We start from the raw sequence: 14,145 nt of genomic DNA on the forward strand, positions 1-14,145 counted from the left end.
GCCTTCACCTGGGATTTCCAGCTTCTGATGGAGAAGGAGCCCCAGGACATGCTGTGCACATCGACTCACCAACAGGCCATCCACATCATCTCCAGCTTCTGGTAGGCTCCCCAACCCCACACAGGACCTTGCTCAGCATCAAACAGCAACCTCACAGCTCAGGCTTGGTACCAGCAGGACAGTGATGGGGGAGACATCAGACAGCAACACCCTACTGGGCAGGGCTAGGGACCTGAGCCAGTGCAGGCCACAGTAGGTAGGGGGTGGGCAGCTTATGGAGGCCAGAGCCACTGGGGCACAGCCACTCTCCAGAGTGAGCTGACCCACCCAGACACTCAAGTTCAGAGCAGTTATTCATGGTAACACCCCAGATTCTATGGGCACTTGAAAAGGTGTTTTTTTCTATTATCAGGTGTAGGACTTGCTATATACCTGTAAGGTTTACTTTACTGATTGTGTTGTTTAGGTCTTCTACCTCCTCACTTAATTTGTGTCCATTTGATCCGTCTTGTACTGAGAATGGTGTGTTAATGTCTCCTATTATTAATGTGTTTCTATCTATGTATCCTTCCATCTCCTGTAGTTTTTACTTCATAAGGTTTTTACTTCATAAGGTTCATGATGTTATATGGTGCACATATTCATAAGTGTTATATCTTCTTTACGAATTGTGACTTTGAGCATTAAAAAGTGCCCTGCCTTGTCACATTTAATGCTTTGAGGGCTTGAATTTTCTTATCAGGACCACTACCTCTTCTCTCCTATTTTTTCCCATTTGCCCAGTATGGATTTGCCCATGCTTTTATTTTAACATTTCAGAATCCATTTGCTTTAGGTATCATCCTATATATAGCATATAGTTTGGTCTTGATCTGTAATCCAAATTGAAAATCTTTTTATTTTAATAGGTGAGTTAAGTCCATTCACATTTATTGATATGACTGATATGCTGAATCTCAACTCTGTCATAATATTTTGTAATTGCATGTGTTTTATTTGCTGGTTTTTTTTTTTCTATGAGATGTGTATTCTTTGAGCTTTAGTTGTTTTTTTAATTTAGGAAGGGTTGTATTTTTGTTCTAGTTGCTACGTTTGTACTCCTAACCGATTTTAATGCCCTTAGTCCCCTGTTTTCTTATTTAACCTTTTAACATCTGGTTTACCCATTTTTATTGATATCCTTAAACTCCCATCCATTGCCCATATAACAACCAGTGAGATTATTCGTCCCTTCTCCTTCTATGTTTTCATTTGCACACTTCAAAATTTGCAGTGTAGTCATCCACCTTCCTCCTTACATTTGTTTTGAGAGAGTACACACACTCACCCTAAGTCCCTTTGCCAAAGATTTCTAGTCACCTCTTAGCTTGACAAAGCTCATCCTCTGACAGATTCCTCAAGAAGGTTCATGGATTCAGAACACCCTAGGTTCTTTTATGAAGGACAGCTATCCTACTTCCCAGACCAGGGATTAAACCCGTGTCCCCTGCATTGGGAGCACAGAGTGTTAACCACTGGACTGCCAGGGAAGCCTGTAAGTACTTTTTTAATGCTGCTCAATTGTTGCCTTGCTTTGTTTTTGAAAAGTCTGATGAAAAAAAATTTTTTTTTTTGCCTTTGTAAGTTATTTGATCTTTTTGTCTGGAGACCTTGGAACTTTTTTCTATATCTTTGAAATATAACAATTTTACTAAGAAATGTCTCAGAATTGATCATTCTGTGTTAATTTTCCCAGGTACCCGGTGAGTCTTTTGAATATGTAGATTTAAGTCTTTTGTTGTTATTGTTTCTGGAAAGTTCTCTAGGTTGTAATTTTTTTCTTCCAGTTTTATTGAGACATAATTGGACATACAGCACTGGATAAGTCTAAGGTGTACAGCATAATGATTTGACTTACATAGATCATGAAATGATGACCACAGTAAGTTTAGTGAGCATTCACCATGGCATATAGATAAAAATAAAAGAAAAAGAAATTTTTTTCCTTGTGATGAGAACTCAGGATTCACTCTCTTAACAAGTTTCATATATAACATGCAGCAGTGTTCATTCTATTAATCATGGTGTACATTACATCCCTAGTACTTCTTTATCTTATGACTGAAAGTTTATACCTTTTGACCACCTCCATCTAATTCCCCCTCCCCCAACCCCTACCTCTGGTAGCCACAAATCTGGTCTCTCTTTCTATGAGTTTGTTTGTTTGTTTGTTTTGAAGTATAATTGACCTGCAACACTGTGTTAGTTCCTGGTGCACAAAATAGTGATTCTATATTTCTATACATTTCAAAATGATCACCATGATAAGTCTAGTTACCATCTGTCACCACACAAAAATATTACATTATTATTGACTGTATTCCCAACACTGTATGTTTCATCCCTGTGATTTATTTATTTTGTAACTGGACGTTTGTACCTCTTTATCTCCCTCACCTATTTCTCTCTTGGTTATAGTTTTAAATAGTAGTTCTGTTCCATTGTTGTTTTTCTGCTTCAGAGACTCCAGTAATTCAAATGCTAGTCTTTCCTTGCCTGTCTTCCATTTCTCCTACTTTCTCTGTGACCCTTTTTACTTCTCTTAAATTCATCTTTATTCTCTTGGTGGTCTTTCTACTCTTCCTCAATGCCCCTTTCTAATTTTCATTTGAGTCTTCTCTCTCTTGAGCACCTTGAATTCTTTTTTTCACTTCTGAATTCAATCAACTCTCTTTTCCTTTCTTATTAGAGGCTTTTTTTTTTTTTGGTCCTTTTTGAATTTATAATTCAAGGTGGTTTTTCATATCTTTAAAGGCTTGCTTGAGTATATTGGCCTGCATGTGGGGTGTTGTCTTACACTTTTATCTGAATCATGGTTGTTTTCCAGAGGAGGAATTTTCTCATTGGATGTGTGCTTTTTTTTTTTTTTTTCTGCTGTACGCAGCCCTCTCACTGTTGTGGCCTCTCCCTTTGGGGAGCACAGGCTCCAGACGCGCAGGCTCAGCGGCCATGGCTCATGGGCCCAGCTGCTCCACGGCATGTGGGGTCTTCCCGGACTGGGGCACGAACCCGTGTCCACTGCATCGGCAGGCGGACTCTCAACCACTGAGCCACCAGGGAAGCCCTGGATGTGTGCTTTTGTTTTCCAGGAGTTTTTGCAGTAACTCTATGGGTCTAATAATTTTTCTCCTGTTTATATACAACACTATTAGACTGTTCTGTAGAATTTCAAGTTCAATGGCACCCTCTTCTGTCAGTATACCAAAGTCCAGGTAACTTAGCAGATTTTTAGTTTTGGTGGTAGGTGAAAGGATTATGTATCCTCCAGTATGGGGTGTCCTTTTTCTCTTGTAGGACCTTAAATTTTTCCTTTTTGTGCCATTACCTTTCACCAACCAATTTCAAAGGGTACTTCTTTCTTTTTTGCCCCTTTTTTCTCCCCAAAGCTGTGTGTGTTGAATGCCGCCCTTCAAATGAACATTCTTTTCAGTCCCTTTCTTGTGGTCAGTGCTCTGGTTTAGTTGGTGTCTTTCTTCTTTATTGTTTCATATTTTCAGACTTAAGATGGACTTTGTCTTCCTGAAGGTGATTTAGATCAATTCTGAGCCCTGTTGCCAGGTCCTGTCTCCTCTCCTCTCCATAGTTTCTCTCATCCTCCTTTTATCTGCCACAGAGCCTCATGGTGGAACAGGGGTGGGGTGGGAGTGTGAGAGACTGCAGGCCGGGGCTGGCATAGCTCTCTTCCGCTTATACTGTTGAAGTCTGGGTGTTCTCTGAGGTCACATTGTGTGGTTTTACTTTTCTCTTCTTCCTGCTGTGTTGTTTTTCAAGGAAATTTTGAGGGGGGGGCGGGGACCCAGGCAGCCACAGTTGTCCTCAGCTGCCCAGGTCTATAGTTCAGTTTTATCTGTATTGGAATTTATACCTTATTTCCTCAGTTCTAAGAAGCACATTTTTCACACATCAACATCTATGAAGTAGGAGCACATTTTACATTGATGGTGCCTTACACCTGGAATGATGTAGGGTTCTCAGTCCCCTGGGGGCACTCTCATCCCGAGACCGCTTCAAATTTAAAAGTCTCTGCTGGAGGGTGTTTGGTGGGGGGCACAATGGTGGTGCGATTCAGACCCCAAAGTAGGTTTTGTGGTTTGGATTCTCAGGAGCGCCATCCTCCTTCCCCACAGTGTGCTCAGTGAGCACCGGTTTTCTTGCTGTTTTTCTGCAAGGCAGGGGTTTTATTTCCTTTTGTTTTGCTTTATCACATTTACACTGTACACACAGCCCTCGGGGTCCAACCATTTTGGTGGGGCCCCTATTAGACTCCCATCTTGGATACCTTTTCTTTCTTAGTAGTGCGTGAAATAATGGTGGCGTGTCCTAAAATATAAACAGAATTGTGTGATATGAGCCCTCCCAGTATTCTTTCGTTATCTGGCTTTTTCCCTCAACATCTTGTGCTTAACCCTCCTCCCGATATGTTCCATGTAGCTGGAGTTCATTCATTTTGGTCGCTGTGTAGGATCCCATCCTATGAACACCAGTTACCCTTCTTACTCTGGATGGACATTTGGGTTTAGGTCTGTGGTTAACGCTGCTGTGAATTTGGTCACACATGTGCTCTGAGGCACATCTGCATTCAATTCCCATAGTGTAGGCGTGGCACCAACACTAACACATGATGCAAAATGTGTCTAACGCACTTAAACCACCTCTCATTCCCACAGTATGTTTTAAAGAGTTCCTGTTGCTCTACATCTTCACGAACACTTAACATCAACTTTCTAGTCAACCATCAAAATTTTAGCCAATCTTGTGGGTAGCATTAATCATATTTCCACGTTAATTTTCACTTTGCTGATTAAATAAGGAGGTTGTACATCTTTTCATGCCCTTTTTGGCCATTGGAACGGCGTCTCTGGTGATGCCTATTCAAGTATCCTGCACATTTTTCTGTTGGGTCGTCCCTCTTTTTCTTATCGATTTCTAGGAATTCTTTATGTACAGTCATCTGGATACAAGGTCTCAGCTGATTCTATGTTAAATACCTTCTCCCACTTTGCAGCTTTCCTTTCGCTCCCTTACTAGGTCCTTTGATGAAAAGGAGTTCCAAGTTCCATCATTCATTCTCAGACATTACCTTATAAAAATCCTAGAGTTTGCCTTTCTCATTCAGCCCTCCAACCACCCACATCACGGAGGTGCTAATCGGGCTCCAGTTTCTTCTAAACGTCCAGCATCCTTTATCGAGTTCCCCACCCTGTTCTTGCAGCTCTGGGTGCTTGCTCCCTGCAGTCAAGGTTTGTGTGCTGAGGGACTTCCCTGGTGGCGCAGTGGTTAAGAATTCGCCTGCCAATGCAGGAGACATGGGTTCGAGCCCTGGTCCGGGAAGATCCCACATGCCGCAGAACAACCAAGCCCACATGCCACAACTACTGAGCCCACGAGCCACAACTAGAGAAAGCCCGCACGCAGCAACAAAGACCCAATGCAACCAAAGATAAATATAAGATAATAAATTATTTCTTTTTAAAAAAAGAGCTGTGTGCTAGGGACCTGCTTTTGGGCTCTCCCTGCTCGGCACTGCTCTGCTTATCTGTGCCTAGGCCAACACCCAAGGTTCTCATTCCTACAACTTTATATTAATTCACCTCCCCTGATCCAGAAAGGCCTCCCCCTCCTCCTTCCGCAAGACTGTCTTGGCCATTCTTGGCCCTTTGCATTTCTACATAACTTTTAGAATCATTGCCCAGCTTCCTCGTTTTCTCTTTTTCCTCTTTCACCCTTGGGCAACTGCTTTTACTGCCCTGGCCCTCAAAGCTGGACTAGGGATAATCCTTGCTTTGTCACACTCATCCATCACGGCTCTATGCATGGCCTGCTTTAATTTAGTTCTTTACTTAGAGCAAGGATTCTTCTCAGTAATCGAATGCACACTTGTGAAGCTGTCACCCGTACAAAAGCCAGGGCCCTAGTTATGAACTACATCTAAGGACAGGGCTGCCCACCGTCACTGCTTCCATCCTCCTGGCTCATCCACCCTCATTTTTTTGCTTTCTTTTTATATAGTGAGATTGCATCTAAACATATTCTTAAAAACATTTTATTTGTAGTTTCAATAATTTTATATAAAGAGTATCATGCTGCTTGTAGTCTTTGGAGACCTTTTTTCACCACCCTGATATTAATGTAGATTTTTAGATCTTGATTGTCTATTCTAATCTAAATCTAGTAACACCAGTTTTCCTTTCTTTAGTATTGCATTGTATGTCTCTTTCCATTTTTTTAAATAGACTTTTCTTTTTTTGGAGCTGTTTTAGGTTTGCAGAAAAATTAAGCAGAAAGTACAAAGTTCCATCTACTTCCCTCCCCTGCCAGGCTCCTTTCTTGGTAACATCTTGCCTTAGTGTGGTATGTTTGTTACAATTGATGAGCCAATATTGATATATTATTATTAACTAAAGTCTATAGTTTACATTACAGTTCACTCTTGGGGGTGTACATTCTACGGATTTGGACAAATGTACAGTGAGTGACAAGCATTCACTATTACAGCATCATACAGGTTAGCTTCACTGCCCCCAAACCCCCTGTGTGCTGCCTATTCATCCCTCCCTCCCACTAAACCCCTGGCAACCACTGATCTTTTGACTGTCTACATGGTTTTCCCTTTTTCAGAATGTCACAGGGCTGGAATCATACCATACGTAGCCTTTTCAGGTTGGCTTCTGTCACTTTCTGACATGCTTTCAGGTTCCTCTGTGTCTTCATGGCAACCACTCTCACTCCTAGGAACTCTTTCTCTTTCTTATTTCTTTTTTTTGGGAGGGGTGGTGGGGTGAGATGATCACCACAGGAAGTTTAGCTAGCGTTCATCATCATTCATAGCTACAGATTTTTTGTCCTTGCGGTGGAGCCACTCTCTCAGCAAGTTGCAGGTGCACAATACAGCGTTAACAGCTACGGCCGCGGTGCGTACATTACGTCCCCGGGACTTAACTTATTTTATACCTGGAAGTCTGTACCTTTTGACCCTCTTCACCATTTCGCTTACCTTGCCTGCTCACCTCTAGCAACCACCAGCATGTTCTCCGTAGATATGAGCTGAGTTTTTGTTTGTTTGGTTTGGGTTTTGTTTTCATTTTGGATTCCACATGTAAGCAAGATCATGTGGTATTTTTCTTCCTCTGTCTGACCTATTCCACTAAACCTAATGCCCTCAAGGTCCATCGATGTTGTCTCAAATGGCAAGATTTCCTTCTTTCTTATGGCTGAATAATATTTCATTATATATATATATATATATGCGCTACATCTTCTTTATCCATTCAGGTGCTGATGGGCAAATAGGTTGTTTCCATATCTAGGGAATCGTAAATAATGCTGCTATGAACGTGGGGGTGCATATATCTTTTCAAGTTAGTGTTTTCGCATTTTTCAGATAAATTCCCGAGGGATTGCTGGATCACGTGGTGGTTGATGAATCTGCATACTGTTTTCCATAAAGGCTGCACCAATTTACATTCCCGCCAACAGTGCACAAGGCTTCCCTTTTCTCCACATCCTTCTCAGCACTTGTTAGTTCCTGTCGTTTTGATAATAGGTGTGAGATGATGCCTCATGGTGGTTTTGACTTGCATTTTCCTCATGGTGAGTGATGCTTGAGCATCTTTTCACGTACCTGTTGGCCACCTGTATGTCTTCCTTAGAAAAATGTCTATTCAGGTCCTCTGCCCATTTTTTAATCAGATTGTGTGGGGAGTTTTTGTTTGTTTGTTTTTGCTATTGACTTGTGTGTGTGCTTCAAGTATTTTGACTATCAACCCCTTTTCATAAATATGATGTGCCAATATTCTCTCCCATTCACTAGGTCGCCTTTTCATTTTGTAGATGGTTTCCTTTGCTGTGCAGAAGAGTTTTAGTTTGATGTTGTCTCGCTTTGTTGATTTTTGCTTTTGCTGCCTTTGCTTTCGGTGTCGGATCCAAAAACATGATTGCCAAGACTGACGTCAAGGAGCTTACCACCTAGGTCTTCTTCTAGGAGTTTTATGGTTTCAGGTCTTATATTCAAGTCTTTAATCCATTTCGAGTTAATTTTTGTGTGTGCTGTAAGATAGAGGTCCAGTTGCATTCTTTCGTACGTGGCTGCCCAGTTTTCCCAGCACCATTTGTTGAAGAGACTGTCCTTTCCCCATTGCATGTTCTTGGCTCCTTTGTTGTAAATCAATTGACCAGGTCTGCGTGGGCTTATTCCTGGGCTGGGAACACTTTCCTGACTTGGCTCCCAGAACCCACCCTCACCTGGCTCCTCCCCCACAAGCCCAGCCACTCCTGCACAGCCTCCTGGCTGCTTCCTCCTGTGCCCCTGGCTTCTTAACGCAGGGGCCCCAGGGCTGAGCCTCAGGCCCCATCTTCACTTACACTCCCTGCCCTGGTGGCCACTTCCAGCCCCCTGGTTTAAATATCACCTAAGCCCAGGCGCCTCCCGAATGTTCTCCCTGGCCGGATGCACGGGGATGTCTAATGGGTGTCCACTTGCCACGTCCAGGCCACCCCCTGACCCTGCTCTGCACCTGTTCGTCTTGCCAGCTCCTGTGTCAGACGTGGCGATTCATCCTCCAGCTTCAGGCCAAAGCTCTCGGTGTCGCCTTGGCTCTCTTCTCCACCCCTCAGCCCATCCTCTGGGAAGCCCTGCGGTCCACCTGCCTCCATCTCCCCCAGCCGCCGACACCGCCACCCTAGTTAGGACATAACGAGCTCTCACTGCGCGTCCTGGCCCGTTTCCAGCCCCTCCGTCCCAGCAGCCAGAGTGGTCCTTTAAAACTAGGTCGGATCACGTCTCTCCTCCACTCCAAACATTCCAGTGGCCCCCATGTCAAAACCTTTACGGCACCCAACAAGTTGTGACGCTGCCCCACGACCTCACTGTCCTCCTGTCCTCCGCTGCTCAGGCCACGCCGCCCACGCTGGCCCTGAACACACCACGCAGGCCACCATCTCAGAGCTGCAGCCTCTCCCATTGCTCTCAGGTCTCCGCAGGCACCCCCCTTCTCAGCGGAGGCCTCCCGACTGCCCTGCTTACAATCGGGGACACCCAGATGCCCCCTCCCGCCGTGCCCCCTCCCGCCCTGCTTTGCGCACGTGGGATAGCGTCTGACGCACCATTGTTTGCTGCCCAAGTCAAACCCTGGGGGGTCACGCCCAGGATTCTTACTGGTTCTGTCTCTGCCCAGTACCCTGGGACGTTGCCTGACCGTGACGGTGCCCAGTACAGAGGTGCCGACTGAGTGATAGACACCCACAGGGAGTAGAATAGAAGCCTTGGCCCTCTGTGCACCCTCGCTCCTGGGGAGCCATCTCACCTAAGCCCCTCGAGGCAGCTTTGCCCTCGAGAGGTGAAGTGACTTGGCCAAGGTCACCCAGCCAGCACGGGGCAGAGCAGGGATTTGAGTCCAGGCCCTTCTCGCTGCAAAGGTGCCACTTCTAGGTGGGTGGTGACCTCACTCTGGAATCTCCCAGAGTCCTCTGCGCCCACTCAGCTAGGGTCAGATGGGACTGGTGTGGCCTCCCCAGTGCTCAAGGGCAGCCCCCCCCCAGGGATGTCTCTGAAAGCTGGGGGTTGCAGCTCATCAAACCCCCCAACTATGCCCTCCCCGCCCACACCCCATCATTCCAGGGTCCCTCCTGCCCCTCCAGCCCCTTCCACCCAGCACTGAGGCCCAAAGACACCTAGCACAGAAAACAAGAGGGCCGTCATGGTCACTGACACTGGAGAGCCCCGGTGCCCCCTGCCTCCCCCAGTCTTGCAGGGCCATGCTTCCCCCCGACCAGGCAGAAAGGCCATGGGACTAGGCAGGCCTGACCTGCACCATCTCCCCGTCACGAGGCAGGGCCCTGATCAGAGCACATCCTGTCTCCAGTCCTCAGTTTCCTCATGTGCAAAATGGGCACAAGGACACTGAAAAGCTCTGCACACACCAGTGATGGCCCCTAAGTTGACCCAGGTTGGTGCCAGGGGAGCTGGACCCCAGGAAACCCAGGCTTAGGAGGAAGCAGCCACGGCAGGCTTCCAAGAGGAAGTGACTGTAGGGCGAGCCCTAAAGGCTGAGAGGGAATAGGCCAGGTGAGGAGACCAGAGGCAGGAGAGGAGGCTTCCTCTGAGCCACACAGAATGTCTGTGCATTGCTGAGCTAGAGCCCATAGAACGGCAGGGATGCCTGCCCAGCCACCACTCGGCCCCTGCAGGCAGACACCCTCCGGGTTCCCTTGCACAGGGCGCCGGACCCTGGCACGTTTTCGCTCTGATGTGCTGGACAGTTGTCAGCCTCCCCCCACCCCCCTCCTGACCAGTGTGGACTGGCCCCTTGTGGGAGGGTCATGGCCCGGGCTGGCAGGCTTGCCTTCCTCTGCACTGCGGCATATCTGGAGAAATCCATTAAGCAAGTCTTTAAAAGCCTCGGGGCGACCTCTTTTCATTTGTTGGTATTATGATGAGCTTCACACAAGCTGTCAGTTTTAACAGCTCTCCCCAAGACACTCACTGAAAAAAACTGTCACTTCTCTCATATTGCTTCTGAATTCGAATATGCACCAAGTTCCTTTTTTATTCAAATCAACCATGCAAAATGCATGAATCTTCCCTAATAAGCTATTAAAAAGTTCTCCTTCCAGAAACAGGAGGGTTAGGAGAAAGCTATGATGAACTGCCTGGCCCATCAGCTTCCCTCCCCCGCCCCATGAGGTCCAGCCTCCCCTTCTCCCCCTTACCACCCCCCGACTGCCCTCCACCCCTAAGTCAGGTCAGACCTCGCCTGTGCTCAGAACCCTCCCTGCTTCCTCCCCCTTTAACTCTGAGAAGGGCCCAAACCTTCCGGTGGCCCACTGGTCCTTCCTCATCTGGGTGCCTGTCTCCTCCAGGACCTCAGTTCCTGCCACAGGCCCCCACCATCCACGCACACCCTCTGCTCCAGCCTCAGCATCTTCCTGCCGTTTCTCAAACCCAGCACACTCCTGCCTCAGGACCTTTGCAGCTGCTGCGCCCTCTTCCTGGGGTGCTCTTCCCCCAGTAGCCTCACCTCCTGCTGTCTCCCAACCATCTTCTCTAAAACAGCAGCCCTCCTCCCTCCGTGCTGCGTTCTCCCCCAGCCCATCCCAGCTACAGCTGTCATCTGTGCCCCATATAATGGGGGCTCCGGGGAGCAGGGACATATGTCTGTCTCACACAGGGCTCCCCCAGAGAACAGGATGGCTGTCACCTCACGGGGAGCACCAGGGGGCCTTCTGCTCAGGCTCAGCTGTGTCAAGATGCTCCAGCAGCCTCAGCCCTCCCCCCTCCCACCTCGCAGGTCCTGGCTTTTCCCTGGGCGGGTCCTCCCGGAAGAGAAGGGCGGGGCCCCAGCAACCACAGGACAGACTCCCGTCCTGGGCACGTCTATTGGCTCTAATTGGCCCAGCTTAGTTCACAGGCCCACGCCTGAACCAACTGCCTTGGCCACAGGGGCATGTGGGGCTCTGACTGACCAGGTCTGTCTCCCACACCTTCCCTGGAGCTGGGATGGGACCTGGGCCCCTTGCCCAGAGGACAACGGCGATGCGGATACCACCCCAAGGGGCCCGAGAGCACAGCAGGCCAAGCGGCAGTGATGTCCGCCAGCCATCAAGGACAGCGAAGAGGTCAGCAGCCGCTCCCGGGCCTCAGAGGGCAGCACCACCCAGGCGCATCACTGTGGTCCCAGGTCTGACACTAGGTGGATGTGGTGGTACCATCAAGGGGGACGGGGGCCGAAGAGGGATCTGGGCACTCACTACCGAGAGGCCCACTGTCTTGTGGGTGCCCCCGGCAGCATGAGGGTGGCACGGGACACCTGTGGCAGCCACGCAAGGCTCAAGGCAGAGTCAGACTAGTCCTGGGCCTCTGAGGTTCCTGACGTCCTGCTAAGCTGTGCCGGCCCCTGGAAGCAACAGGTGAGGGTTTGGCAGGGCTTCCTGCCAGGGAAGGAGCAAGCGTGGACGGCCCTGCCTTGGGACTCTCCCTTTCCTTTGCATCTCTGATGAACAAAACCCCTTCTTTTAGAGACGTTTCCTGCTTTGGTTGGTTCTCAGCAAGGTCCTCCTCCAGGCAATGTCCACCCTGCCCCACAAAGGACTTCCCATTCCTCTTGTTTCATCCATTATGGGCTGAATCTCTTTAACTCTAATAGGACATCTCATTTCTCTTCATTTCAAAGACACTCCCTTCATCCACTTATAGGTATAATCCAGCATATTTTCCTTCTTGCCCTGGCTGCCAGGAAGCTCACATAAAATTAATGTTCAGTCATCTCTCACTGTGGCACGGGGGTGCTTCCTTTTGTTTCTCACTTCCTGATTAGTCCTCTTTTCGACTTAAAGCTTTAAGTTTAATTTAAAGCTCTTTTATTTAAAACACTGTTCGTAGTCCTGGGTTTTGGCAGTCGACAAGGAACAAATAAGCAGTTAATAATGATATGCTGTTTGGGGCCTGGATCTGAGATCTAAGATCTCCTCCTAACCCCACTGTGAGCACTCTGAGCTGGTCTCTCCATCTCATGGTCTTGGTTTCTTCTTCTGTGCGATGGGGTTGGTCCCTCCCCAGGTGTTGTGCGGGTCAGGCGCCGCAGAGGACTGGGTAGCCTCTATGCTAGGGTGACCCTATGCAAGTGACCAACACTTGGGGCCTCAGTTAAGGGTTAGATCATGACCCCAGCCCAAACGTCTTCTGTTCGATTTGCCCAGTTGGGGTGCCGTGGTCTCAGGCCCAAGGGCCTCCTGATTCCTCGGACCCATGGGGGTTGTGACTTCCCAGGGGTTGAGCAGGGATTCCTGAGCAGGAAGGGACAGACGGGAAGGTTGGTGCTCTGCCCCGGTCTGGAGTCCACACGGCCCTGCTCGGACCTGCCTCCTTCCCTGGCCCCTGGCCTCAGCCTCGGCCCCCCTTCCACTCCGTGCTCCCCACAGCTCTTGGTCGAAAAGAGGAGAGAAAGGACTAACGGCTTATGTATTCTTTGGCCGATACTTGCTAAGTGTCCTGTTTGTCCTGCTCTCATTATTTAGTGAATACGGATGGCGCTTGCTGTGTCACAGACCGTGCTCAGTCACCAGAGAGCCATCCCTGCACTCAGGAGCTCAGCCCCATGGAAATGCAAATGGGGTCAAGTGACAGCCCGGTGATGCATGATACACCCTGGAGAGTGCCCTGAAGGAGAGGCACAGCCTCTGCAAAGGATGACCTAGGGGGGCGCCCCCAGCCTCTGAGGACAGACCTGAATGGTGGTTAGAGCTCACTGGGTGCGGAAAGGAGGGCAGAGAGCCTTCCAGGCAGGGGTACCCCAAAGAGGAAGGGACAGGAAGGAGGTGACCCCACGGCTCAGTCCCAGAACAGTGGGGAGCTACAGGGGGCTCCGTGCCGCGGAAATGACAGTATCCGGTCGGCACTGGGGCGACATACAAAGATGAGAAGACAGAGCCTCCTCCTGCAGCTCACGTCAGATGGGGGGACCCCAGGAGGGAAGGAAAGGGCCACGCTCCATTCCCTCGTCCCCCCGGGACAGCAGCGGTCTGTGTCCCGTGGCACTGATGCACAGAAAGCCCTAGCTCTGTGTGAACCCCGCAGGCTCCCTGCACCCCTGCAGCCCACCCTCCAGCCCTCCCTCATCTTCAGAGTCGTTCTGCGCCAGGCATCCCTGGGGTGAGGCTGAAGGAGAGCACGACTTCACCCCAGGAGGAAGGGAGGGGAGTCCTGCATGGCCGGGCTCGGACCCGAGGGCCTCCGTCTTCTGTCGGTCAAGGAGCTGCATGGATTTCAGGCAACAAGGGTTCCTGTGCATTGCCCGGGGTCCTGGGCTGGGGATGGTCTTAGGCTTTAGGGCCCCACAAGTGATGCTGTTCACCCCGAGAGTCAGCAAGGGAGTCCCAAGAATGCCCAAATCAGCCAAACGCCATCTTTCCAGAAGCCCTGGTGTGGTGCAGGGACACAGCAACCGTGAGAGGAGATGCCCAACGTGCCCCAGGACCAGAAGCTTCCGAGAGTCATCACAGAGCAGACAAAATGCCAGTGTGCCCGGAGTCGCCTTCTCCTGAAACCGGCATCACTCTGGCTGAAACCAGTGACCCGGAAAACTCAGCCTCTTTTTAGCGGCACGGCTTGGG

At 49.0% G+C, this 14,145-nt stretch overlaps 1 protein-coding gene across 1 annotated transcript in view; it reads left to right on the forward strand.

Annotated features, from left to right (window-relative positions):
• Positions 1-14,145, forward strand: part of LOC111165056 (maestro heat-like repeat family member 5) — a 41,660-nt gene that overhangs the window by 18,970 nt on the left and 8,545 nt on the right. The window contains 1 exon segment of the mRNA XM_089899194.1: positions 22-101. Within this exon segment, the coding sequence (XP_089755320.1) occupies positions 22-101 (80 nt within the window).

The sequence above is a fragment of the Delphinapterus leucas genome, chromosome 17 (genome assembly GCF_059928025.1).
Source record: "Delphinapterus leucas isolate spDelLeu-1000000601 "Yukka" chromosome 17, BTC_Dleu_Yukka2, whole genome shotgun sequence".
Classification (NCBI taxonomy): domain Eukaryota; kingdom Metazoa; phylum Chordata; class Mammalia; order Artiodactyla; family Monodontidae; genus Delphinapterus; species Delphinapterus leucas.